The sequence below is a fragment of the Lissotriton vulgaris genome, chromosome 1_1 (assembly GCF_964263255.1).
Source record: "Lissotriton vulgaris chromosome 1_1, aLisVul1.2, whole genome shotgun sequence".
In the NCBI taxonomy this organism is placed as follows: domain Eukaryota; kingdom Metazoa; phylum Chordata; class Amphibia; order Caudata; family Salamandridae; genus Lissotriton; species Lissotriton vulgaris.
In genome coordinates this window covers 446,864,213-446,891,864 of record NC_141685.1, presented here as the reverse complement: position 1 = coordinate 446,891,864, position 27,652 = coordinate 446,864,213, and the positions used below count along the sequence as shown (strand labels likewise).

The following is a 27,652-nucleotide window of genomic DNA, read 5'->3' as shown; positions in this document are numbered from 1 at the left end:
GCCGAGGACGATGAGACACCCTCCTTTGCTGCAGTATGGATGGAAACCCCACTTGGGCCGTTAGCAGACTCCTTGTATGAACCTTCACTAAAGACCCTGTACAGATTTGTCAAGCCTGCTTGTTTAAAACAAAAATCATTTTTTGTCATTAATAGACTCTACTACAACCCTCAAAAATTGCAAAGTTCGCCCCTGATCCTGCCCCCAAATGCCCCAGGTGTGCGACACCTCTTGCCAATGACTTGCATATCTTCTACGAGTGTCCAGCACTTGCAAGATTTTGGACTGAAGTGGGTGACAATATACGGGATATTTTTAATACCATCATAGAGATCAATATGCCACTGGTGTTCCTTAGAGATGATGGTTGCCTCAGTCAGACCCTCTTTCAGAAGGACAGGGGTTTATTATTGTATTTGATATTGTTGGCCGGAATGGAAGTGTGCAAGAGGTGGAAAGACCCCCTACCCCCGCAAAGGGAAGATTAGCTTAAAGCTGTATTCTCTATGGCACGATTAGAGTATGAGGGTGTGGAGGACAAGATATCGAATATATGGCACCCCCTCGAGAGCTGGGGTAAGAATCTAAGATTACTGTAAACGTCTTATGATTACATCATATCGGACGACCCAAGCGAATGCGGTAAGCCGTAGGGGCGACAGATCACGAAGGCGGCTTCATAAGACCCGCAGAGGCTTGAAAGGTGAGATGAGGACCAAAAAACGAAACACAGTGATGTTTGGCTAGAGTAGAAAGAATAGCCTACTGCAAGTCAGTTATGAACTTCATCCACCATTGAGGGTCCTAGGCTGCCTTGTCTGACATACGAATGTTGTCCAAGAGACACCCACAGTGCTGAGACCATTGAAGGCTGAGGTTCCTCTGCAGAACTTGCATGTGCCAACGAACACGAGGTATCTACAGGGTAGATGAGGCCTGGAGACCTTGAACCATCCGGCCCGAACACTGGACTGATCCTGAAACATTTGCATAATATCCTAAATGTTACAGATTCGCTCCGGAAGCAGAAGAATTTGAATGCCACCATATCCATTACAGTCCTTATAAAGAGAATCATCTACACTGGCCAAAGATGGGATTTCTGCTGATTAGTGGAGAACCCTAGGAAAGATAGGTGCAAGATGGTCATCCACACGTGGTCCGTGACTTACTGTGAGAAGCCCGCCTTCAACAGCCAGTCATCAAGGTACAGGAATATGTGCAGCCCCCAACCTGCGAAGATGGGTTGCGCCCACCACTATCACCTTCATAAATTCCTTGGAGGCACAAGTGAGACCGAAGTGCAGGACGGTAAACAGAAGTGTTCCTTCCCCACAATAAAGTGAATGTTTGGCTGTGGATGGCTACGTGAAAGTATGCCTAGGTTAGTTCAAGGATATAATACAGTCACCAGGATCTAGAACTTAGAGGACTTGAGCCAGCATCAGCAGCTTTAATCTTTCCACTCTGGAGGAAGATGTTAAAGAACGGAAGGTCGAAAATCCTTATGAGCACACCATCCTTTTTGTGCACTAAGAAAGTAACAGGAGTAGCACCACCTGGTGCCCCGCTTCTTCTTTGGAGCTGCTTTTATTTTGCTTTCGGCCAGCAATGGCTGATGTAGAGGATTCATCTTTTTCCATTCATCTTGAAAACAATCTGCAGCTTTTAGGGGGGGGGGGACATCTTGTCAGATGCCTGATCCCAGGGGAGTGCTATGGGCACTCTAAGGTGTGGAAATGGCAATAAAAACGAAATAGTTGTTGTGCTTGCCACAATAAAGAATCATCAATTAGAGAAATCCCTATAGCCTAAGGTAATTTTATAGTGAGAAGCCCTAATCTCAAAGAAATACAGTTACAGTGCTAAAAAATCACAATTTATGACTATACATTTTCTTATGCTGTCATTAGTATTTCAAAATTCACAGTACAAAAGTGCATAAAGTGCAATGTTCAATTACAGTTTCATTGCTTGAAGTCACTGTCTGTATGTACATAAATTCATATCAGTAGTATTGTCTCAAATTTTATAATTTCATGTCTGAAACAGCCTTCACATTTTAACAGCCTCCATTTCGCGATTTCAAAGTTCTGCTTCCTCCGGACTTTAAAGTATTATTGGTTATTGGTCAGTTTACTCAGTCCCTTCAGCTACTTTGTTGTTCTATTCACAGAGATATCCAAATCATGAAAGGGGAACATTTCTGAAAAGTCATTCGTTCTCTTCATTTTTCGCAGCAGCATTAGAAATGATGATTAGAACCATAATGCGTCTTGCACGCATAAGAACTGCTGATACCTCAATCAGTGAGCAGGTGGCCCTATCATTGGTCTATAATCAAATAAAAAAGTAGGGTTGAATGATATATACATATACATATATATATAGTTCCAAAGTTTTGCTACGATAAGCAATACACGCACTCAGAAAAGGTACAGCTGGTGGGCGTTTATTTTCAAGGTAACGCTACGCGTTTCAGCACAGATTAACCTTAGTCAAATTAGGAACAGTTTTAAATACAGACTGAAAGAACACCATGTTAAGTAAACACAAAGGAAGGACATTAGAAGCCTTGCAAATGTATCGGCCATTTGTAAATAACATGATTACCAAGGTTGCTCATGAAATCATATACTTAATAACTGAGAAACAATCATATGATGTAGATTAGGCATTGCATGGTAACTTGTTTCCAGATTGAAATGGATCCCGGATATTAATCGATCCGAAACTTGCATTAGTCCCCACATCGCCTGGCAATACTGCATATACATGTTATCGCCTAAGATGGCCGGTATACATAGTCATATATACCCAAACCCAGAACACAAGTCGTACCAAAATAATATAAAGTTCATCGAGCAAATTATGTATCAAAGAGTGATACATTTCCGCATTTGACTCAAAACTTAATGGTAGCACTTGGAGAGCAACCAATAAATGTACATTTAATTCGGTCTAGTGCCCGAGAAAGTCTAAATTAAAGGTTTCAAAAACAAACAGGCCGTTGTCTCATAATTGAGAATTGCGATCAATGAGAAAAAAGTACATCTCTCTATTAAAAAGTGATCAATAGGGCGTGGCCAAGATGGCGGCGGAGTAGGACGCCTTTCCGAGCCGCTCCGGCGCTGATCCGGCAAAAGCATCTAATAGCACGGTCCTGAGGGAGCGGCCTCGCTCCAAAAGTGGTGTGGAAGTCTCCCTGGCGTGGCGGAGTGGTGTGGTGCCGTCGGTGGGGCGGAGAAACTCCGAGATCGCCCAGGAGATCGACTGAACTCCGCGGCCTGCGCGACCCCGGCCTCTCTTGATCTCGGCGGCCGGTGTAGGAGGAGGGCGGAGCTCCTGAGAACCCGCCTGGAGACCCCGGAGCTGGCGGAAGGTGGGGAGTCGTGTTGAATCGGCGAGGCGGAGGGGTTTTTGCTGCGGAGGTGGCTTGGAGTCCCCTGGCTGGTGAGGTGCAGCAGACCCACGGGGCTTGGCTGAGAAGGCTCCACAACGATCGGCGGTGGTCGCCGGGCGGTGGCCCGAGAAGTCAGAACGCCGGAGGCGGTAAGCCTGGGCGGTGGCGATTACCCTGGCCGAGACTGGTAGTGGTGAGCGGTGCCAGATCAGCGGATCCCGGTGAAGCCCGGGCCACGTGTGAGATGGAGGCGGTTTAGGGGATAGCGGCAGCGCTCATGTATGGCCGCCATTGGACTTTTGATCATCCGCGGCCCTGAGCTTTGTCCCGTGCACCTGTGACGCCTAAGGCACGAATTGCTGTGTCTACTGTGAACGTCGAATCAGTCATATCAGGGGTGCTACGGACTAAGTTTGAGGCCTTGCACTTGCGCCCGCAGGCACCCGCTCTAGCTTGGGCCGAGCGACAAAGCCCGCCATCTTGTTTGACCACGTGGCGCTTGGGTGGAGCGCTGCTTGCCGCCATGTCTAACGCGCAGCGCAAAGGGCGCCCGGGGAAGGATGGCACTTCGAAATCCTCCCAACAGCCGGCGTCCCCTGGAGCTAGTGGTTCGTCGAAGCACTCGGACGATGAAGCGCCGGCGACGAAAGCTTTCATGACTGAACTCTTTGCTTCCATTAAGGAGGATATCTCCGAGCTCCGGGCGCAATTGGCCTCTGATCTACGGGAGGTGCGGAGAGATGTGGACGGTTTAGGCGAGAGGGTGGCGACCCTGGAGGACCATGATCTAAGTATGGCCAACGACGTGCACTTGCTGCAGCAGGATATCATTCGCCTCACTGAGCAGAACCTGGACTTACAGACGCATACGGAGGATCTGGAAAACCGTTCCCGCAGGAATAACATTCGTATCCGGGCTGTGCCCTGGGATGGTGAGGCAGGGGACCTGCGTGGTTATGTCCAGGACCTGTTCCTCCAAATACTGGATGAGGAGGATACACGGGAAATCCAAATGGACAGAGTGCATAGATTAGGGCTGCCCAGGCGCGGGGGGGGCCCCCTCGCGATATCCTTGTATGCGTCCATGACTTCCAGGTGAAAGAGCGGATCCTCCGCAAGGCCAGAACACTCACGTCATTACAATTTAGGGACCACCACCCCCAGCTGTACCAAGATCTGGCGGCCTCCACCCTGCGGAAAAGAAGGGAGTTCCGCCCAGTGACTGCCTTCCTGAGAGAACGGGGCATCGCTTATTCCTGGGGGCATCCATTTCGGATCATCTTTCGGTGGCAGAATCGACTCGCACAAATTCGCACGCTCCAGGCAGCAAAAGACCTTCTGGGCCTGGAGGATGTGGCCCCCTCGCAGGACACAGCTACTTCTCCGTCTCGGAGGCGCCACCGCTCCTCCTCTTGGCATAGGGTGGGCACTTCCCCTGACCGGCGGCGACCGGACCTCACTACCAGCTTGCAGGAGCGGGGCAACGCTGTGGCATCGGTGGCTTCGGCCACATTGGCTGATACGCAGCAAAGCTCCGGAGCGGCGTGACCTCCTTATCACTGATGGATCGGTGCCGGAGGGATTCGGGCCTTCTGGTCTGGGGGTATGAATGTACTCTTGGAGGAGACACCGTTGACTGTGGCCATGGGGGATAGTGCATTAGTCCCCCCGGCCTGCTTCCTGGAAGGAAGGCCTCTTACGGACTCCGGCCTTCTGGACACGATGAGTACTGACTTTGCTTTCACACTTTTGCTTTTGCTTTTGTTTCTGGTTGTGTTTCAACGGGGGGAGGGGTGGGAGTTGGGGAGTTTGGGGTGTTGGGGGGGGACCCGTGACGGTTGGAATGGGGGGTTGTTTGATGTGTGGCTGCGTATGTGTGCACAATGGCGTTGTAGATATCATTGCAGTGGTTGGCTGGCGAATGTTGGACGTCTCTGGGGTGTGTGTTGGCCTGGTTGTGGGGAGGGGGACGCTTGGAGTGATAAGAGCAGTTTTCTGGGTTCGTCTTTGTAATGCCGATTAGCATAGGGACATGGAATGTTAAGGGCATGAACTCGCCACAGAAGCGGCAGAAGGTTTTGAAGTATGTAGTGGACCATCACCTTGACATTGTGGGGTTGCAAGAAACCCACCTGGCGCGGAAAGATGAGATGCGGCTCCGCCATAGGGCCTATCCCATTATTTATAGATCTTCCGCTGCTACGAAACACAGGGGGGTGGCACTCCTTTTCCGAGCTGCGCTGCACTTTCAGCCTGTGGAGGTCCGTCATGATAAGGAGGGCCGTTGGTTGATGGTCAAAGGGCTTATACAAGGTCGATTGTGCACCTTCGTGGTGGCATATTTACCCAATGCTGGTCAGAATAAGTATTTGCAGGATCTGTTGGTGAAGGTGGGGGACTTTGCAGAGGGTCACTTGTTCCTGTTGAAGGATTTCAATCTGGTGTGGGACAGGGATCTGGATAGCTCAGGGGGACATAGGGCGGGTACGGGAGTGTTCTCTGATTCGGCACAGCAAGGAGTGGGGGAGCTGGGACTAGTTGATGGCTGGCGATTTTTTCACCCTACCATGAAGGATTACACATTTTTCTCCCACGTGCATCATTCCTACTCCCGTTTAGACTTCATTTTCCTTAGTCAGTCCCTACGCGGGGACGTGCTGGATGCCGCCATTCTTCCAATCTCTGTATCGGACCATAGTCTCTTGGTGCTCACTCTTCGTTGGTTGCCGCCTGATGCATCGCATCGGAAGTGGTATTTCCCGGCGTCGGTGGTTAGGGACGATGTATCTAATCAAGCATTGCGCCTCGCTATCCGAGAATTCTTTGACCTCAATCCACCATCGGACACCTCACTGTCGACCACGTGGGACGCCTTTAAGGCTACGATCAGGGGCACATGCCTGGGACTCAACTCGCAGATTAACACCCTGCGGAGGAAGGAACGTGAGGCATTGGAGGCTGAGGTGGTCGAGCTCGAACGAGCTCATAAACTCAACCCCTCGAGAGTGGCCCTCCGCCCGTTGACGGCCGTGAGGGGCAAACTAAAGGCACACTATGCCAATAGGGCCGAGCTTACGCTTCTGCGACTGGGGCGTCAATCGTATTCTTGCGGCAACAAGGTTGGTAGACACTTGGCGCGACAATTGCGGGATAGGAGGGAGCGGGAATACATAGGAGGGATCAGAGATGCCGCAGGAGTGTTGCACCATCGGGATGGAGCGAAGGCAGACATTTTTGGTCGCTTTTACGCCGAGTTGTGTACGGGCGATGCCCTGGATGCGGAGTCACAGCGGGAATTCCTACAACGTTTGCCGTTACCCAGAGTGTCTAGAGAATGGAACGCACTGTTAGAGGCACCGATTTCGAGAGAAGAGGTTCTCTCCGCCATCAAAAATTTGAAATTACACAAGGCCCCGGGTCTGGATGGTTATACAGTGGTCTTCTACAAGACATACGCTACTGAGTTGTGTGACTTTCTGGTTGCCCTCTTTAATGATATGGCGTCGTCCGGGTTGAACGCGGGGACCCTGGCTGAGGCGGTGATTACGGTTTTGCCGAAACCAGGGAAGGACCCGGAGCAATGTGCTTCGTTTCGTCCCATAGCCTTGCTTAACATTGATGCAAAGCTGTACTCGGCGATTCTGGCTGGCCGCCTACAAGATCTGCTGCCGGCGATCATACACCCAGACCAGTCTGGCTTTATTAAGGGTCGCCAGACCCACGATAATACCCGTAGAGTGGTTCACCTCATCGAAAAAGCGGACAGGTTCCGCATTCCGGCTGTGTTGGTGGGTCTGGACGCGGAGAAGGCCTTCGACCGCGTGGATTGGGGCTTTCTATTCAACACGCTGCGAGCTTTCGGCTTCTCTGATAAATTCATTACTATGGTGCAGGCGAACTTTTGCAGCCCACGCTCGAGGGTGGCGGTGAATGGTCACCTGTCGGCCTTCTTCCCACACTCGCGGGGCGCCAGACAGGGGTGTCCCCTCTCTCCGTTGTTATTCGCGCTCAGCATTGAACCCCTGGCGATGGCGGTGAGGGAACACGAAGGGGTGAAGGGCATTCCGTTCACGGGAGAGCAACACAAAATCTCTCTCTTCGCGGACGACGTCCTGCACTCGGTGGCTGATCCGGCTGATTCGCTGCCCTGTGTTAGGGACATTTTGCTTGAATTCGAGGGAGTGGCTGGCTTTAAAGTAAATTATGGCAAATCTTACATTTTGAATCTGACTTTGTCGCAGGCTGATGTGGCTCAGGTTCGGACGTTGACGCCGTTGGCTTGGGCGTCGGGCTCGATTGTCTATCTGGGAGTCCACCTGACTCCGACGGTGGGTAAACTGTTCGCGGCCAATTTCCCGCCCCTCCTGGCGAAGACCCGGGCGGAATTGGAGAGGTGGAAACCTAAATTCCTGTCCTGGATGGGTAGGGTGCATGCGATTAAAATGGTCCTTCTCCCCAAATATTTGTATCTATTCCAGGCCTTGCCTATTCCGCTGGATAGCGCTTACTTCCGGCAACTCAGAACGCTGGTCTTGAAATTTGTCTGGCAAGGGGGCCGAGCGCGTCTGACCATCGCGGTTCTACGCCGACCTCGGTCGGAAGGTGGGGTGGGCCTCCCGGACCTGCGCCTCTATTATAAGGCCGCACAACTGAGGGTCATGGTGGAATGGTCGCAGCAGTTCTCTGACAAACACTGGCTGCATATGGACCGGAGCGTGGCGGGTCGGTCCATCTGGGATTTAGCCTGGAAACCAAAGAAAGATCACCCCGTGAATGCTTACATCAGTACCCCCACGAGCACTACGCTGAAGGTTTGGGACACCTTGGCTGGCGATGAGCGATGGACGACCTTTCCATCTCCGTTCACACCATTGCATTTCAACCCGGCTTTTCCGCCGGCGCTTGCCGAGGGGCCCTTTGACGCATGGAGGGAGGGTGGATGCAGGGCTCTGCTTCACTTGTTTCACGGCTCTGATCCTTTGACCTTTGCTAATTGCATGTGGGACTACCAGGTGCCGCAAACTGATAGATATAGGCATGTCCAATTGCTACATTGGGCTACGTCGCCGGGAATGCTGGAGGCAGCCACGAGGCCTCCTTCGAAATTCGAGGCTTTTCTGCTAAGGACATCCACCATGAAGGGAGCCATCTCCTTCCTATATCAACTGCTGCTTCAATCCGAATTGTCGCCTAGGCCACGTTATATGGAGCAGTGGGAGGAGATGGTGGGGAGGGATATCGCCGACGCCGAATGGTCAGCGCTATGGAGAGATATGAACCAATTCAATCACTCGATCCACCTACGGGAGGCTCACTTAAAGACTCTCACGCAGTGGTACATGGTTCCGACTCGGCTCCATCGTATCTACCCGGCTACCTCGGACAAGTGCTGGAGGGGTTGCGGCCTTCTGAGGGACTTCCGCCACATTTGGTGGGATTGCCCAATAATCAGGCCGTTCTGGGATGAAATTCTTTCCCATATCAAGGATATCCTGCGATACCCTATTGAGAACTCCTTGGCCTTTGTACTCCTGGGCCTACGGGACCCCGGTCTTGAGCATCAGACGCGCGTATGGTAGAGTTAATCCGTATGGAGATGGGTTGCAAGCTCCTCATCCAAGTTGTGCCCCCCAGGGAATTTGGTCTCCAGTTCTAATATCCATTTGGATTCTCTTTTCCTTAGGGCAAGTTCACGGTTTCCGCCTCTCTTTCCAATGTTAACCTGTTCAATTGCATAATACCTTAACAAGTCATTGTTCGATTGGTGTACATCTTGAAAATGTCTTGCAATAGGATATTTGGGGTCCTTGTTGGTAATGGCCCTTAAATGTTCTTGGACCCTTTTCTTGGCCATGCAAGATGTACTGCCCACATACCTTTTTTGACATGGACATTCCAAAATGTATATGATGTAGGTAGAACTGCAAGTTAGGAATTGTTTAATTTGTTTTTTGGTATTAGTCCCAGGTATTTCAAACTCTTTCACCATGACACTGGTCCGGCAGGCCCTGCAGTGGCCGCAGGGATAAAAACCACTGAGCCCTTGTATGTGTTGGCCCTTCTTGTCTGTTATATCGCTTTTGACCAATATGTCCCTAAGATTACGACCTCTTCTGTATGTTATAAGAGGTCTGTCAGTGAGTTTTGGACCTATGATGGAGTCTGCCTTAAGGATTTGCCAATTGTCAGCCATTATTTTTTGGACTTTGTTGGATTTTTGATTGAACGTGGTAATGATTCTCAGAGGTTCTGAAGTGGCAGTGGGTTTAGGTTTGGGGTTAAGAGTATCTGATCTAAGGACAGTGGAAGCTTTTGAGACTGCCTTAGTGAGTACCCACTCAGGATAGCCCCTTTCTCTAAACCGTTGTAGGATGTTATTAGTTTCTTGTGAGTAATCCTCATCTCTGGTGCAGTTTCTTTTGGCTCTAAGGAGCTCTCCGTACGGGATGCTCCATTTAAGGGGATCGGGGTGGGCACTAAGGGCATGTAGTAAACTGTTGCCTGCAGTTTCCTTTCTGTGGAGTTTAGAAATCAGTTTGCCCTCTAGGACCTCAATGCTTGTGTCCAAGAAATCAACCCGATCTCTACTGATGTTGTATGTAAGATGAATGTTGTAGCTATTCTGATTGAGCCTGGCAATAAAGTTAACTGCTTCTTCTTCTGTACCTCGCCAGATAACAAAGAGGTCGTCTATGTATCTAGGACTAGATACATAGGAAGCATTATGGGAATTGTAGTTACAAACATTTTGAAAATAATATGAAAAAGAAAGACATTGTGTGTGTTTCCCAATTACACCATTAATATGTTGTGACTTATTGTTCACTGTGGCATGTATAGTACTGTTTGTCATTGTCAAAGTGTTGGGTGTAGTACCCTTGTCATGATTGATTTGATTGTTGAACATTTATTCCAGATGAATGTGGAGGTCCTCCCCAAAGTTCATTCCTCTGGGGTGATTGGTTCTGAATCTGATTATCATTCGAGACTCCATTTGACGGAGTTTACAAACTGTGTCACCACCTCTTTCCATTTTGTCCAACATCTTTGCTCCGTAGAAGTGCATTTGTCTCCAATCTCCATTTTGGCAAGTACTCAAATGTTTGGCGGTAGCATATTGCATGTTCAAATTTTTTACCGCACGGATGTGTTCCAAAATCCTTTCTCAGCATACATGTGGTGCATCCAATGTATTTCATGCCACATTTACATTCCACGATGTATACCACATTTTCTGAAGTACAAGTGATTTGTTGATCAATTTTCATTAGTTTGCCATCTGGTTCTTGAATCACTTTCATGTTTTTTCCAATCTTACAAGCTTTGCATGTGTTACATGGTTGAAAGCCTTTCCGCTGGTTTTGCAACCAGTCCGATTTTGGTTTTACTTGGAAATAACTTTTGACAAGTAGATCTTTCAAAGAGGTATTTTTCTTATACGTTATTGATGGTACTTCACCAATTGTTGCTCCAATATCAGGATCCCCTGATAGGAGATGCCAGTATTTCTTCATTATACGGGCAATGTTTCCACTTTCCTTACTGAAAGTTGTTATGAATCTGGGTGGTGCGTTCGTTTCTGTTTTTTTCGGTTGTTCAATTAGTGTTTGTGTCCTGGTTTTTTGGTCTATTTTTCTCTTGCATTTATTCAGAACACGTTCCTCATATCCTCTCGCTGTAAATCTTCGTTTGCTCTCTTGAATCACCTTTTCCGCATCTTCTGGTATGGAACAGATTCTCTTTAACCTTGTGAATTCTCCATATGGTATGCTGTGTAAGAGGGATTTGGGATGAAAACTTGTCCCATGTAGCACACTGTTTATTGCAGTTTCTTTACGAAATAGAGTAGATTCCAATTTTCCGTCGGACACATATATTTTGGTGTCTAGGAAATCTATTTATTTTGTGCTTGTCGTGCATGTGAACTGTAGACCTAGATCATTGTCATTCAGCTTTCTAAAATAATTCTGAAACTGAGAGTTTGTGCCATTCCAAATAATAAACAGGTCGTCTATATAACGTACCCACAATATTATTCGATCCAGATCCGGTTGGTTATCTTGATTCCATGCTATGGTCTTCTCCCACCAGCCCATGGTGATGTTTGCATAGTTGGGAGATAGAGAAATGCCCATGGCTGTACCACATACTTGCTTATACAGTTGTTTGTTAAAGAGAAATATATTGTTCGTCAAGCATAGATCAACCATCTTGATCAACATTCTTGAGTGATCTAGTTGTGTAATGCTGCGTTGTTTTAGATAATATTCACATGCTTTCATCCCGACCTCATGGCGGATCGACGTGTAGAGTGAGACCACATCAATAGTGGCTAGGAGGTATTCAGAATTCCAGGTTACATTCATCAGGATTCTTAGGAAATCTCCGGTATCTTTGATGTAGGAGGGCAGACTTTGGGCAATGGGAGCCAAGAATGTGTCGACATAATTGGAGATGTTTTCATACAATGAGCCGCAGGAGGAGACAATTGGTCTTCCCGGAGGGTTTACTAAAGTTTTGTGAATCTTGGGTAAGAAATATATACATGGTGTTGTTGGGTGATCAATTGTTAAATATCTTTTCTCTTCTTCATTGATCAAACCTTTTTCATACCACGTTTCTAGGTGTTCTTGCAGTTCCTTCTTCATATTCACATAGGGATTTGTCTCCAATTTCTTGTAGTTATTCTCTTGATTCAATTGTCTTGCCGCTTCTGCCATGTATTCCGATGTTCTCATTAACACAATAGTGCCCCCCTTGTCCGCAGGTTTTATGGTAATTTTGTCATTTTCAATCAAAGTTTTAATTGCATTGCGTTCTGTCTTTGAGAGATTTTCACGTGAATTATTTCTTACTTTTGAAAGGTTATCCAATTCTTTTGTTATCGCATCTGAAAACAGATCTATTTTGTTTCCTGGTGATAGGACAGGGTAGTATCTTGATTTTCTCTTTAATCCAGTGCTTGGTCTCTCATTTGTTTGAATATTTAGTTCTTCCAAGTTTTCTGAATCCGATAGGGAAGTGCCGTTTGAATCGAACAGAGTTTCAAACCTATGCCTGAGATCTGGTAATTCTGCAATTGTAGTAAACACGATATCATCCGTATTTTCATTAACTATGTTTTCGGATTCAATTGGTTTCCCAGCGTGTACTTTTGCTAGTTTTAATTTTCTGACGTACTTGTAAAAGTCTATTTGTGTTTCCGTGTAATCAAAGTGTGCTTCAGGGCAGAATGATAACCCTTTATTTAGAACAGTACGTTCAGTTTCAGTTAGTTGATGATCTGAAAGATTCACAATTAGGTTTGTTTCCGATTGCGATTGCGAAGGGGGTACTGTCTTCTTTCTCCGCTTGGACCTGCGGGTTTTTCTGGTGCTGGTGAGGGGGTTGTTTGATTCTGTGTTCCCCTTCCTCTTCCTCTGTATCCTTTGTTGGAATATGATCGCATTCCCCTTCCCCTTCCTCCGCTTCTCGCTATGCTTTCCTCCAAATTTATTAATTCCACTTCCTCTAAAACAGACCAGTTTTTTGCCTGGTAAGCACTACGTACTGATTCATTGTCACTTATGCTTGATTCACTAGCGACCCCTGGGCAGTGCACACACTGCGGAGCGCTCTTGTATGGCTTAAGGATCACTTTGTGTAGATAGATATATATATATATATATATATATATATATATATATATATATATATATATATATTAAGTTCTGTTTCCAGGATGAACCCACAGAAAATACGGACCACCACACGAGTTGCAGAGTGTCATAGCAGGCGTTTATTCAACCATTTTGCAGCTTAAATTTGGCATGACGCGTTTCGGGCAGGGTCTGCCCTTGATCACATGACGGACATGCAGTATTCTTTCATTTAAATAGTGCACACACTCGTTTTTTTCGCTTCAATTCACAGTGACACCACGTGATCTATGCATAGACATAGAAAATAAACTACAAATGTAAGGTGTTTAACATGTGCATACAAATGGGCGCTGATTATGGGCTATTTTAGATTCTTGGCAACATTATTGTACAAGGCACCCGCACACAAATATTCAAGGTAACAATTACGTGCAAATGTACATTTATAACCGCCTAAATGCGTGTTAAACCATTGTGTAACAGTGAGCTGGCAACATAATCCTGAAAAAATGACACTTTCTTTTAAAGAAGGGATATTTTACACATATCTGTACAGCGAAGCAATTATTTACAACAATGCATCAAGATTTATATAACATATGAATATGTTAAAATTCTAAAAAGACATGTATAAAAGTCCATAATAATTTAAATGCATAAATAAATAAATATTATGCTAAAAAATATATTGTGCAAAATTGGCAGTGTATTCCGCATTCGCTGAGATAGCCTTAGTGTGTCTAGTTCATTGATCACAACAGGAGCTCGCTCACTCAATCATTACATTACATTGTCACGTTGCAATGTGCAAATGTTTGCTTGTATTAAAGTGCCAGTGCCGAAACCTATAAACAGGGATAGGGACCTATCCTTGCCCATCTGGCAATCCCGGAGGGTCGACCACCTTGGTCTTGCTCCAACAGCAATTCCCATTGTAAATATATATATATATATATATATATATATATATATATATATATATATATATATATATCTATATCTATCCTACTGGCCAGTAGGTATATATAGTTAGGATTTTTTTGAATAGGGATTTCTGAAAATTCTATGTTGAATAACTTTGGCGTTGATGGACGGAATTGGTTGAAATTTTCAGGAAAATGGAACTTTTTGTTTCTGAGCGTCCCCTGAAAGTTTGGGGGGGTTTCTTGAAGTGGGGGCCGAGAAAAAAGGGGGGTCCCAAAACATGTTTTTAACATTGAGTTTTCCATAGGGCGGTTGGACTCACTTTTAGCTCGAACGGCAGAATGGATTTCTATGAAACTTGGCAAAATTGTAGGGACTGGTAGTCCAATGTGCCTTTGCTAGGTCTTAAGATATGTGCTCTAGTGGATTTTGAGTAATTTAGGTTAAAAAAAAATATATATTTGTAAGCGCGCCCCGGTACACGCACCAGAGAGCGCTCCGGGCGCGCTACGCGAGTTCGCGCGCGGAAAGCTGATTGGCTCTCGGGTGTCTGTAAACATTCTAAACAGTCCGGAGCGGCCGCCATCTTGTGTCTCGGTAGGATCGAGACACAAGAGGTGGCCAAAACAAAGGGGGAAATGACCATAAGGGGGCAGAGTAGATCCTCCCTGACCCCCTAGGTTTGATGTGGGGGCTTTAAAAGGGCCCATGGGTTGAGTTGTCAACAGAGATGTCATCAGTGATGTCACTGACCATGTCATGAATGATGTAATATGTGACATCATCAGCAGTGGATTGCGGGTGTGCGATATATAGTTAGTGCAACTAACTATATATGCGAATTTCAATGGTTTTGTGTGAGTAAAATAAGGTTTTGTAAATGCTAATCCCTAACTATATATGGTCTATAACCTATGGTTTTTTCAGTGAATTTTCAAGGTTTTGTAAATGCTAATTCCTAACTATATATGGTCTATAACCTATGTTTTTTTCAGTGAATATATATAATATATATATATATATATATTACTGTGATTTGGTTTTGCTCCACTACCTCCTGCTGGAATTGTCACAGGTAAGTATGGTGTACATATATGTTATAATATAATATATATATAACATAATATAAAGGGTGTCTCCCACTAGTGGAGATAGCCTCGTCTACTCGTCTAGATCTTTTTAACATCACCACTAAATCTTTTCACCTCCATTGAATAAACTACACGTTGGAGTTTCCACAAGACCACTCATTCCTGGTTTCAGTTCTGAAGAAGAGCAACTGGCCCCAAGTCATCCTAGATGCCCCAGATTGAATCATGAGAGCGTGGTACCCGGAACTCCTGAGCATGAGCGTCTGTCCTCCACTACAGCTACCACTTCGGGAGCAGATCGGTCTTAGTAGGGGTCCTCCACTTGAATCTCCTCATCTTAAACCTCCATGTGTGGCGATTGAGCAGTGGCATTAAGTATTTTTGATTTGCCTGCTGAAGTGGTGGATGTCATCCTTGCTGCCAGACAGCCCACCACAAAATTTAATTTTGCCAGGAGCTGGGACTTATGTGGTGTCTGGGACACTCATCCCTTACTGGTAAAGCTGTCAGACATCCTTTTGTCATTTTTTATCCTTAGACTAGCAAGGCCCTGCAGTGGGTGTTGTCAAGGTTTATTTGTCAGCCCTTTTGACCATTTCACTTTTGACAGACCAACCGTCCTTTAACTCACCTGATTAGTTTTATTACAGTTTTGATATGCATGTGCCTTCCTAAACTCTTTGTGATGGCTTAATGGTACTTTAATGTGATCTAAACATTCCTCATGTGTACGCCTTTTGACCCTATGCATAGCTGCTTGGTGCATCCCCTGACCTTGAAGACTGTCTTCCTCATTGCGATTGTCAGCTTGTTACACTAGTGAACTGCAGACTTTTTCAGTGAACTGCCCTACACCACCCTTTTTCCAGACAAATGCTGTGGTCTCGGGTGGTATTCTCACTCCGTCGTGACTCATTTCGGTGATGGTCAATCCATCGCTCAGCCAGATTTGTTCTGCCTCTCCCCCCAGCAGAGGAGGAGAGGCTCCACTGGTTGGACCCCAAAGGGCTTTCAGTGTTTATGGTGATTGTACCTACGACCATTTAATAGCCGATCAACTTTTTTGTGGGGTTCTGTGAAGCAAAAATTGGAAAACTGCAGCCGAAGTACCCTATTTAGGTGTAAAGTCCTCTAAATTAAGATCAGCTACACATTTGTCTTAACTTAGCCCATGGAAAGTCTGAAAGTCCATTACACTAGATCCAAGGCTTCTAACACTGTGTTGGTACAAGAGTGCCTGTCCTTAATGTCTGCTAGGCTGCTACGTGAGCATCTGTGCTTACGTTCACAAGGACAACGAGGTCTGGCACGAAGGACACCACTGTACCAGCTCAGTTCTGCAAAATATTTTGAGCCCATGCCATAGACCCTTGACATTGGCGAGGCACTGCCTTGGTATCTATTTTAATGTGAGGAAACTGCAGTTAGAAGGTTCCTTTAAATAATCCGGTTGCTATCTTCGATAGCGCTCTTCATGGTAGATACTTTATTCAACTGCAGATTCCTAACCATATATTATTATTTTCACCTGACTGTTTTGGTGCAACTGGTGCCCTCCCTCGTAGAATGGAAGCTGATCCCTCTATGATTCAAATCTTTGACTATCAAATACACTGGTTGTTCATCTAGTTATGTTTTTACATGCTTATTCTTTCAAAGTTGTTGTAGGAGTCAGCTGCAACATAAAGGTCACCAGTCTATCCTCTTAATTGTAGGATCAATTGAGCTCTGTCTGTATGAAAAATGCACAATGTAAATATGAAGGAAAGGACTAAATAGGAGTGTATTCTTCTAAATTGGTCTTTGGCTGCTTCCCAGATGTTATGGTAGAGCTGATTTTACTATGTCATCTGCAGACAACATGGCATATAACTCCAGCTGATGGCTACTACTAAAACTATTGGTTATGGTATATTGTACATAGGTCAGATAAGCCGCACTTGTTTTTGCTTTATTTATAAACAATATTTTGTAAACTCAATAATTTCAAGTTAAAATCAGGATCTAATTTGACATGAAAAGTGACTATTAATATGCCTTCTAAAGGGGAGCTTATTAAGGGACTACCCATTGATATAGAAGCAGGACTAGCTTTTTTAATACCAAGAAAGTGCAGCCAGGTGGTTGGAGTTGATTTAGAAATGGTGGTCACAACCAAACTGGAAAATTGTGTTCCATTGCAGACTGTATCTAAATAAAACATGAAGCATTACCATTTGGGATTTGAAGCAATCCCTTCAGTGCCTGGTTGTGTGATTCTATTCAATTGTTTTCTTGTAAAAGACATTTTGGAACTTGTACGACTGGGTTATACACTGCAAATATTAATCTTTGACCTTGATCAAATTTGTATTGGGGTTATGTACCAATCATTCAATATCCAGTATGTGCATAAATAGATCTCAACTAATATTTGACATTTGTGATGTTTGTGTTTATCCTCATTGTATTGTGCAGTCCAGTTTGAATTTTGTATCATTCCTGTGTTTGCAAATTTGAAAAGGGATTACTCTATGAAATAGTAAGAAGACTAACCTGGAATATATCAGAAGTAGGGTTTAATTTAATGTTAACACTAATGATGAACTTGAATATAAGTTGAGAATTTGTAAGCAAGCATTGTATTTTACAAAAATTCCCTGTTTCCCCCTCAACATAGGATGGAAAGCGAATGTTCGGGACTTATTTCCGTGTTGGGTTTTATGGGTCCAAATTTGGAGATCTGGATGAACAGGAATTTGTTTACAAGGAGCCTGCAATAACCAAATTAGCTGAAATTTCTCACAGATTAGAGGTGAGGTTGAAATGGTTGTATATGTTTGCTTTGTATCCTCTCTGCATTCATCTACTGGTTGTGTGAAATGAAAAAAAAGATTTACTTGACAAACTGGTGCTAAGATATGTGTTAATTAGATCTCTTCCAGGTTGTCTAAAGTTTCCCTCGCATTTATATTTCTTAGCTCAACAAGACCCAGTACAATACAGTCTTTAGTATTTGTTTTTTCATACTTTTCTTTTTCCATGGACATTTTTCTTTAAAATTACAGATTCTTTCACGATCTGCTCATTCATTTCTTTTGCCTAGCACAATACTTGATTTTCTTCCTTAAACTCAGGGTTTTTCTGGAAAGAAATTGTTGTTCTGAAATACCAGTACCACTGTTGAAAATAGTTAGGAACCTCTGGTGATTTAGAGATTTGGCTGAAAAAAACTAATTTGTTACCTTGTCCCACATGCATTGCCATTGGTCATCAGTAAATTGAGAAATCTGCTTTATCAAAGATGTTAATAATCTTGTTATTTTAATAGTATGTTATAACAGAAACTTTTTCAGCTTTATGTCTCAAGGATGAAGGAACCAACTGTCCTTTTTTTCTTCACCTGTTGCGTGCCAGTTTTGCCCCAGTCACTTTTCACTTTATCTTTTGCACCAGACATAATCTTTCTTTTCAACTTGGCGTTAAACCATGCTCTGCTAAATGATACATTTAGGAGACTAAAGGAAAACAGGAATAGAAATCTTTGTGCATTAAAGTAGGAGAGTTTTGGAATGCGTAATACTATGACAGGTAAACCAGGTTGGGATAGGGGGCATGGCCAGGTCAAGGATTTTACGAGACCTGCTCTTGCTGAGCTCTGGCTTGAGCCCCTACATAAGCATGAAAGGGCTGATCCCTATCATGCAAATACAGGGAGACATTGGGCAATATTCCAGCACTGTGATCGAGCCTCCAAAAGGCTCCAATCAGCAAAGTTCATCGAGCCAGCCATGCAGCCATGACCCAAGATGGTGCTTGTCGGCGCAAATGTGACACTCCATTTAGCCGTTTGCATCTGTGGCCGCCCTAGGACTGGAGAAGGGGTTCCTGACACAGGAGCACTGCAGCAGACTCAAAACAGTGACTTGGAAGGAGAGGCCTGACCGTGGAGTGCGACAGGAGCCTAGGAGTTAAGGATTTTGCTGCTGAGACCCCGTGACATGCAGTCAAGAAGGGGGATCCAGCAAAAGGCTTCCATTCTGTGGAGAGTGGAAGCCAGCAACAGCATTCTCAGGGGGCTCTGAGCAGTTGGGTGCTGGGGGCTACGGAAGGCAAAGGAGACCCTTCTCTGGTTCTCCTTTGCTGATTGGCCAAAGGAGAAGAAGAGAGGTAAGATAAACCACCCAAATAAAGCTTAAACAGACAGGCACCTGAATAGCAGACACTAGCTTGTAGCTCCTTTCTTGGTTGTGCGCCTCCTCATGGGATATGGGCCTTTTCCCATGGATGGCCACATTGTTGTTGAAGTGCAATCGGCTTTGCCGCATAGTGGATGACTAAGTCGTGTATAGCCTTTGAGAGAGCACCACGTTGGTTAGTTGAAGATTTAAGCTGCACCAATTGTCTGGGCCTGAAGGCTTTAGAAAGAAACACAGCACAGCACAGCTGACTGTGGCCTTGCAAAGAAATAAGTAAGAAAATACTCCCCTTCATAGGCAAAATGTTACATGGCCAAAAGAAGCACCAGAGAATAGTGGAGTGCCAGATACTCAAGTACCCAAAACACAAGATCAAACGGAGACCATGTTACCAGCTACGCCAGGAAATATCCAAATGTTAATGTGTGAATTCAGGGTGAAACTTGTCTCCTTGCACCAAGACCTGCCCAAACCTGTCGCAGAGCTCGACCAGAACTTACAGAGGTATAAACAAGACTTGATCAGGTCAAATCTTTCTGTACAAAAGAAGCAAATTAATATGATGTTCTGTTGGGGAGGATGGCAATGCTAGAAACTCAATATGTCACTTTAACCGAAAAAAGCTACAGTACAATGAAGATGGTCCTGAACTAATAAAATTAGGATCTGAGGAATCAATTCTGATATCCCAAACTCAGTTTTTGAGTCTCATGTTAAGGCGATCTTTCATCACATTCTGTCAAAGTACGATAACGTTGAGCTAGTACTTGACAGAACAAACACATTTTTTGTGTGTGTATCACATCTTTAGAGCAGATGTTTAACATAATTGTGGAAGCTAAAACAATGAATACAGTGCAATTTTAGATGACGAGAACTATTTCCAAATGTATCATCCATGACTCTGGTAAAGCGCAAGCAATTTGGTGACATAATTGCTACCTTCCAATACAAATCTATGCCCCAAAGAGGGGAATACCATGTCCAGCTCCTGTTCACCTTTGAATAATAAACATATACAGTACACATATTAGGTGGAGCCCACAAGCTCCTTGGCTCCAGAAACCTGCCAAACACATCTAAAGAGATAAACAACAAATGGACATAATGATCCGAAACAAGGATAGAGGAAACCACAAGAGCAATGACTGAGAATTCCACAATTAACAGTGGCAGCACAGCACAACATAGCAACATATATTTTACATAGTTATCAATTATCTTGGCTGGAGTTTGAGATAGACTAACAGACACAGTGAAGCTGGTTGTTGCAGATGAAAGACTATATTTTCAATAAACAGTGATTTATGATAGCCTTCTTAAGGGGTGTCGTTCTGGGGTTGACGGCCGATGTTCCATGCAATGAGATACTGGACAAAATTTAGAACTTCCAAATTGGAGACATATTCAGGTTTTCTTGATGATTATTTTTCTGTAGAATGATTTGATATGGTATGATGTTTTAATGTATGGTACAGGATGAAAGAAATAACAAGATATCAACTTACGAGAATAATGGTCCTAGTGAAGCTGTGCTTTTTATTAATATATGAGTCCAAAGCCAAGACTAAAGTTGGTTCCCTTGAAGGAAGGCTTCAATGTTATATATACAAATGGCATTGTCTAAATCATATAGTATTTGACAGTTGATTTGCAGATAGTTTCTCCTAATGTTCAGGGATTGAACGCACCAGTTTAATGCGGAGCAGTATTGAAGTGGCTCCACGAATAGGACATGGTTGCTTAATTGCAGGAATCATATTTGCTGCATCAAGATCCCGGAGGCTCAGATTGTTAGTTACCCAACTCTGTTCCACTCCCACATAAAATGGAAACGATAGGCTTACTATTGAGAAGACATCTCCCCTTCAAATTAGAAGCAGTAGCAAGGGATCTGCTGGGCAGCAGGGTAGAAGTACAAGGCAGAGTGCAGAGTTCCGACTTTACTATCATATCTATGTAAGGGCCTATCAAAAGCAAGTATACGTTTTTATCCAGTGTATTTTCTAAAATCAAGTTTTTTGCATGAGGTCAGTTGATAATAGGAGGAGACTTCAGTGCAGTGCTTAATGATAGGATTGACTGCTCAGCCTCGTAGACATGGTCCTACACCAGATTGGAGGAGTTAGTAAGTGGGATCAGGGCCCTGGGCCTTCTAGATGTCTGGTGCGTGAAACTGGGTAGGTAAGAGAAATTGTTTCGCTCTGGGGTTCACAAAAGTAATTCTAGAATATTTTTATTTTCTGGTCAACAGACAGGTTTTGCCATTGCATTGGATTCTTCAATTGGTTTAAGCTTATTGTCTGACCTCTCCCTGGTGATTGTGACTCTTGGACTTCAGATCCCCAAACCAAAAAGCCTTGGAACATGAAATCTTAATGAGGTGGCTTTTAGAGACATTACACTGAGAACCACAATATCAACACTGCTTTGAAGAAAATGATGCGGGCTAACTCTCACTCAGAATATGAGACTCAACTAAAGCAGACCTGAGAATTGGGTTGATCTACCATACCTCCGCTTTCCAAAAACATAATAGAAACCGGAAGGAAGAGTTAGAATTCCATATCCTCTCTCTAGAACATTGGTATAAAGCAAACAATTAACTCAGAATTGTTTGCGCTTTGAGAAAGACGGAGGAGGAATTACAGTATCTACTATTAGGTGAAACCGTCAGGAGAATGCGCTGTACTGGTTAATAATATTATGAAAAGTGAGCTATTTTGGCCTTAAAACTAAGAGCAATCTAAACATGCATGTATATACTAACAATGTGGAATGAATTGAGTTTGAGACAAGATGTTAGACAATTTCTGTCTTGCCTTATACCAACGTCAGGTGCAAAACCCCCAACAGGCAAGATGCCTACTTGTTAAACTATATGACCCTGGATATACCCCATGAATCACTTTTAGAATTAGAACTGTCCATATCTCCACTAGAGGTAAAACTTGCTATTCAGAGTATAGTAAGGAAAAAGGGGCCAGGACCAGAAGGTTTTTCAGTACTTTTCTTCAAAGGCTTTTAGATTTCCTGGTTGATCCATAGCAAAACTCTATAGTCGTATAGAAGAAACATGGATGTCTACAGATTCTATGATGCAATCAACTACTAGGTCTACTAAAGCCTGATAAGAACCCTGAAACCCATAGCCCTTTTTAACAATGATGCAAAAACCATGATTTAGATTGAACCAGATCTGGCCAATACTGATATCTTCACTTCAGTCTGGGTTAGTACAAGGACCTCAAACGTATGACAATAGGAGGCTGATGATGAGTGTCAAAATCTAGCAACCATAAACAAATTAATGGTCTTTCTCTTGCTTAATACAGCAATGGTCTTCAACAGGGTGTACTGGAGCGTACTCTCTACTTTTTTGGGTCAGTTATAAATTCATTTAATATTCTGTACAATAATATTTTGCACGACTAAAATCAGCACATAAATATTTTTTCAATTTTATTTTAAATAGAAAAAAGACACAGTATACAGTAAAACATTAATTTTTACTTTAAAATTGTGTACAATAATATTTTATAAAGCCATATCAGCACATAATAGACACTATCAATGTAACTTAAAAAGAAAGCTAATACAATATACATTAAAAGTTATAACCCCAGTATGGAACTATACAAACAGTCTGTGAGCTTTTCTCCCAAAGCCTGATTTTACAGTATGGCCTACAGATTTTGATGTAGAGCCTTTAAAACAAACAATAGCACCTAGATTGTTGTAATACTTTCTGCCTTAAAAATTAGTTTTAGGTATTTATACTGGCCTCAAGCAGTGATGGACATAAGCATATTATATGTTCAAAAGACTCATAAGCTGTTCTACACATTTTGCACATACTATAAGCTTGTACCTTTGAGTTCTGCATGCCATCAAAGTCCTTAAAAAGAAGATACAAAAGCATAAAGCTCAAGAAAATGTTGTTGTACCAGTGGTTCATATTATAATCAAAATAGCCTTAGTGAAATATAGGTTGCAATAGCATACTTGCCATGCCTGTACCTTGTCAAAGCCCCAATATCAGTACTCCAACATGCTGCTTAAATTAATTTATTTATCAGTATCTTTCAGCTGGTCTCGACATTCTTAATAAGTTTACAGTTGAGGGTGGGCGGGGCTGGGGAAGATTATATTTCGACAACTTAGTGATGGAATTTTCAGACAATAATACATCACCCATATGAGTGGTCAAGTCATTGTTAATCATGTCTTTTAAGGTGTTGATTCTTGACTGCTTACAATAGTAATTGATTCTGTTAATATCAGCCATAGCAATCAAAGGGGTAAAACCCACTTCTAATCTTATACAGCTCTGCAGAGTTGAATATCTTAGATTTAAAAAAGTGTCCTGATGAAATTCAAGTACATATAGTATCTACATTTTTAAATATTTGACATTTCCAGGGTACCCAACCATATCAAAGGACAGTAAGAATCTTTGCTTTTGAAACCTATAACGATGGACCCATCCCCATACTATGCTTTGAACGTTTTTATTGCTGAAGTTGCACTTAAGATTCTACTTCTTAGCTTCACAACATGTCTTTTCAATGTAGATTATCTACCGTAACTCCCAGATATTTATATGCTTGGGCCTGTGTTAGTGATTCTTATCGCACCGATAAAGATGAAAAGGTAATCTGTTTGATTGTTCAACCCATGAGTGGATATCTAACAGTTTTTTTATGAGTTTAATTTTGCAGTAGAGGTTCTATTTGTATTCTTCATGTGTGCAAACATGCGCTCTCTTTCAAATGAAAGAGCTACTCTCCAGGGAATTAAGTGGTTTGTGGTTTTGGGAAAATTATGGTGTGACCATGTATTATATCAAGGTTCCATAACCTTATTAAGGAACTCAGACTTTGGTTTCATTACTCTATATGGTTATGAAACTCCTCTGTGATTTGAAAAAACGTTATCATGTACAGCAGGGGGAACTTTATACCATATATTAAACATTAGTATTAAATTGAGGCCCCAGTTGTTTTGAATTGAATTTCACTAAGGCAGCTGGGGTACCATTAGAGCTAGGTGCTCACGAGTTATTAAATAATTTATTAACTTCAACGTGACTGAGCCTAAATTAAGGCATATCCTGCGTGCCCATAGTAACTGCTTCCTATTGCTTCCAATAATGACGTTAAATACTCTTCCCATTGTTCCCGTGAGATAATATAATCACATCTGATATGATAATCACATCTGACTCTAAGGGTTTTATTACCTCTACCTACTATGGACCAAAAATCCAGAATGTTTTAGTAAGAATTGCATGATAGAAATTTGTCCATTTGCGTTCTTGTTCTCTTATTTTATTATTGCCGATCTGACTTTTTAGATTAGCCTTCAGGTTTGTTTTTTTTGGCAGGTACATTACGTATACTCCTTTCTACCTTCAAGAAATGCCATTGTTTCTTTCTATACCTTCTCATTTGTAGTTTTATTTGGTGTTCAACTATGGATTTTTGTTTCTCCTTGCGAGGATTTATGGAAACTGTTATAGCCAAGATAGCAAACATTTAGGCTAAACGAGCAGTAAAATGATCAATATTTATCCTGGATGCCTCTGGTTGAGTATTTATAACTGAAAGGAAACTAAAGAAAAAGGTCTGGGTCCAGATCCTATGTATTAACTGACTGATTTCATGAGTCCAGAAAATTATTTTACCTTACCTTACCACAAGTTCTCCCTTATCCAGATGTTGTAAACTTCACTGTGTGAGCACTAAGATAATGTGTTGTGGATTATTATTGCTCTTTGTCGATGTATTTTTTAAAATCCTGTCAAAATCTATAGCATGCATTAAGGTATAGTCGATAACGGACGATTTGCTCATTGTTGTAAAGGTCGACTGAGCGGGTTCTTTTCCAATTCCATTGTAGAGGAATCAAAAGACACCGAACAACAGAGGCGAAACTATGAAACCAAGGCCAGTACTTATGCATATGCAACTTTCTACATCAGCAGGTTTTTCAAAAGCTCGCCCCCAGCAACCGATTAAAGTGAAAATGTGCTCTTTTTTTGTATGCGTCGGCCTTTGTTGATAATACACACAACAAGAACAGCCTGTTAAACCACCTTGGAACCAGGCCTAGAGACAACAGTTCTGCAAGTGGTATTAATTGGGAAAATATTCAAGAAGTTAAGAACAATGTGGGACAAAAAGGTTACCGCACTCAAGTAGCATTAATCACTAAAAGACTCTGTCTGAGCATTCGATCAGTTGCAACAATAGTAAAAGTATAGATATTGATGCTCAGTGCTCCTGTGATAATGGAATGAAATAAACAGTGTAAAAATACATGTGTCTATGAAAAGCAGGAATAAAAGCTGGCATAACCGTTTTAGTCCTGTTAGATTACACTCATATACAGCTCACAACAAATCATTTCTTTTGCTAATAGCACCTACTGTCAACTTCATTTCCATCCCACCCCAAGAAGGGAATCATCATCATGACCAGGAAGGTCAGGAGTCAGAAGTTCTCAAAGTGCCTAGAAAGGATCAGTAAATTATAATAATGAGAACTGAAAAATAATAATGTAATTTACATTTATTAGATTTATATAAAGTATTGTGCCAACACGCAGACAGATCATCACATCAGCTAAGGTAAAATAGTATAATCAACACCATCAATGAAACCACCAACAGGAGCAGAATGCTGTTCAAGACAATCAGCACTGCATCAACCCTCCCTGCCAGACCCACCTATTGCTCGCTCCAAAGAAAAGTGCAATGCCATAAACATCTTCTTCAGTAAAAAAAATACCGACGAATCGACAGTGCATCAACAAACCAAGACTGTTTCATCTCTTATACCCACTCCTTCCCTTGGAATCCCACAATACTCAGCCTTCAAAGACCTATTGCTCCTTGATCTTTCTGACATACGCAGCTCCCTTAACACCACTTCTTATGAAGATAATGTCTTACCCTCCCTTCATCCAAGCTCTTTCTGGGAATACTCTCTTACCCCTTCTCACCATTGTCAATGCCTCCCTCACTCAAGACATCTTCCCAAAAGCTCTCCAAACATGCCAGATACCGGCCCATCATTCACCTATTGTTCATTGGCAAGATCATTGAAAAAGCATATTTTGTTGAACTCTAAGGGCACCTTAGTAAAAACCATCTCCTGCACGACTACCCACTGCCTTACACATTCTAAACAATGACATCTTCACCACAAATGAGGATAACATCTGCCTCCTGATATTGCTGGACCTTTTAGCTGCTTTCACATAGTCGACCATCCCACCCTCATATGCACCCTTAAGTCTCGAATGTGATTCACCGGCAGTGTCCTTCTTTGGTTCACCTCCTGCCTTTCCAGTTGGCACCAGTTTGTTCACATGGGCACCTCTAGTCAAAGATCCCTATCACCTGTAGAGTCCCCCAAGGTTTCATATTGTCTCCAGTCATCTTCAACCTTTACATTTTTATTTTTTTTATTTTTTTTAAAGCGCACATAGCTGCCCTGAGGCGTCCAAGCGCTGAGAATACCAACTGAGGCTTAGGTAGGGAGGGAGGAATGTCTACTCACTATTTAGTTGATGAACAGAAGCGTTTTCAGCTGTTTGCGGAGAGAAACGAGGTCGGGGTTAGATCTTAAATGCTGGGGAAGGGCATTCCACAGATTGGCTACATTATAGGAAAAGGATAGGCCTCCCGATCTTGATTTCTTTATTATCGACACAATGGCCAGATTGGCAGAGGTTGAGCGCAGCTGTCTGGCAGGATGATAGGGTGTAATAAGGGGGAGATTGATTGCAGGGCCTGAAGACCAGAAGGCCTGATGTGCGATACAGAGTATAGTCCTCTCTCTAGGAGGCGACTAGGGCTTAAAAGCTGCCATGTCCACGCGCAGCGGAGACGCGCAGCGGGGATGCCGGAATATCGCCGGAGTTTCGCCAGAGTCAAGCCCGTCTGTGCCCGTCCGGGCCCAGACGGGCTCAGGGCATACCACTCTGCTCATTCAATCTAGACATCTGGCCCTCCCCCTCAGGTATTCACGAGACTCTCTGCTCTCGCTTCGCGCGACTAAACTGCCTAGTTGCCATTATAATTGGGTTGAGGGTACTGCCTTTAAACACTGTCTTGGGTGTCCTGTGTCTAATAACTGTGTGGCTTTAAACTCACTCACTATGGCTCTGCTTAATTGCAGATCACTGCCTTGTCACGCGATGGAAATACACTCCCTCCTTTTGGACCACTGTCTGGATGTGTTATTCCTGACGGAAACGTGGTTGACCGCGTGTTCAGGTCCCGATATTGTCAATGCTCTCCCACCGGGTTACCTCATTTTCCATCTTGATAGGCCGGATGGGAGAGGGGGTGGAGTGGCCATCGTGTATAGAGATACTTTCGTGTGCAAAGCTGTAGACTGCGGTATT

At 43.5% G+C, this 27,652-nt stretch overlaps 1 protein-coding gene across 11 annotated transcripts in view; it reads left to right on the top strand.

The window, feature by feature from the left end:
* DOCK7 (dedicator of cytokinesis 7) overlaps positions 1–27,652 on the top strand; it is an 864,306-nt gene that overhangs the window by 745,348 nt on the left and 91,306 nt on the right. For all 11 annotated transcript variants that reach the window (XM_086953476.1, XM_086953469.1, XM_086953439.1 and 8 more), the window contains one exon: positions 17,719–17,853. In XM_086953476.1, coding sequence (XP_086809602.1) covers positions 17,719–17,853 — 135 coding nt within the window. The remainder of the gene's footprint in view (positions 1–17,718; positions 17,854–27,652) is intronic.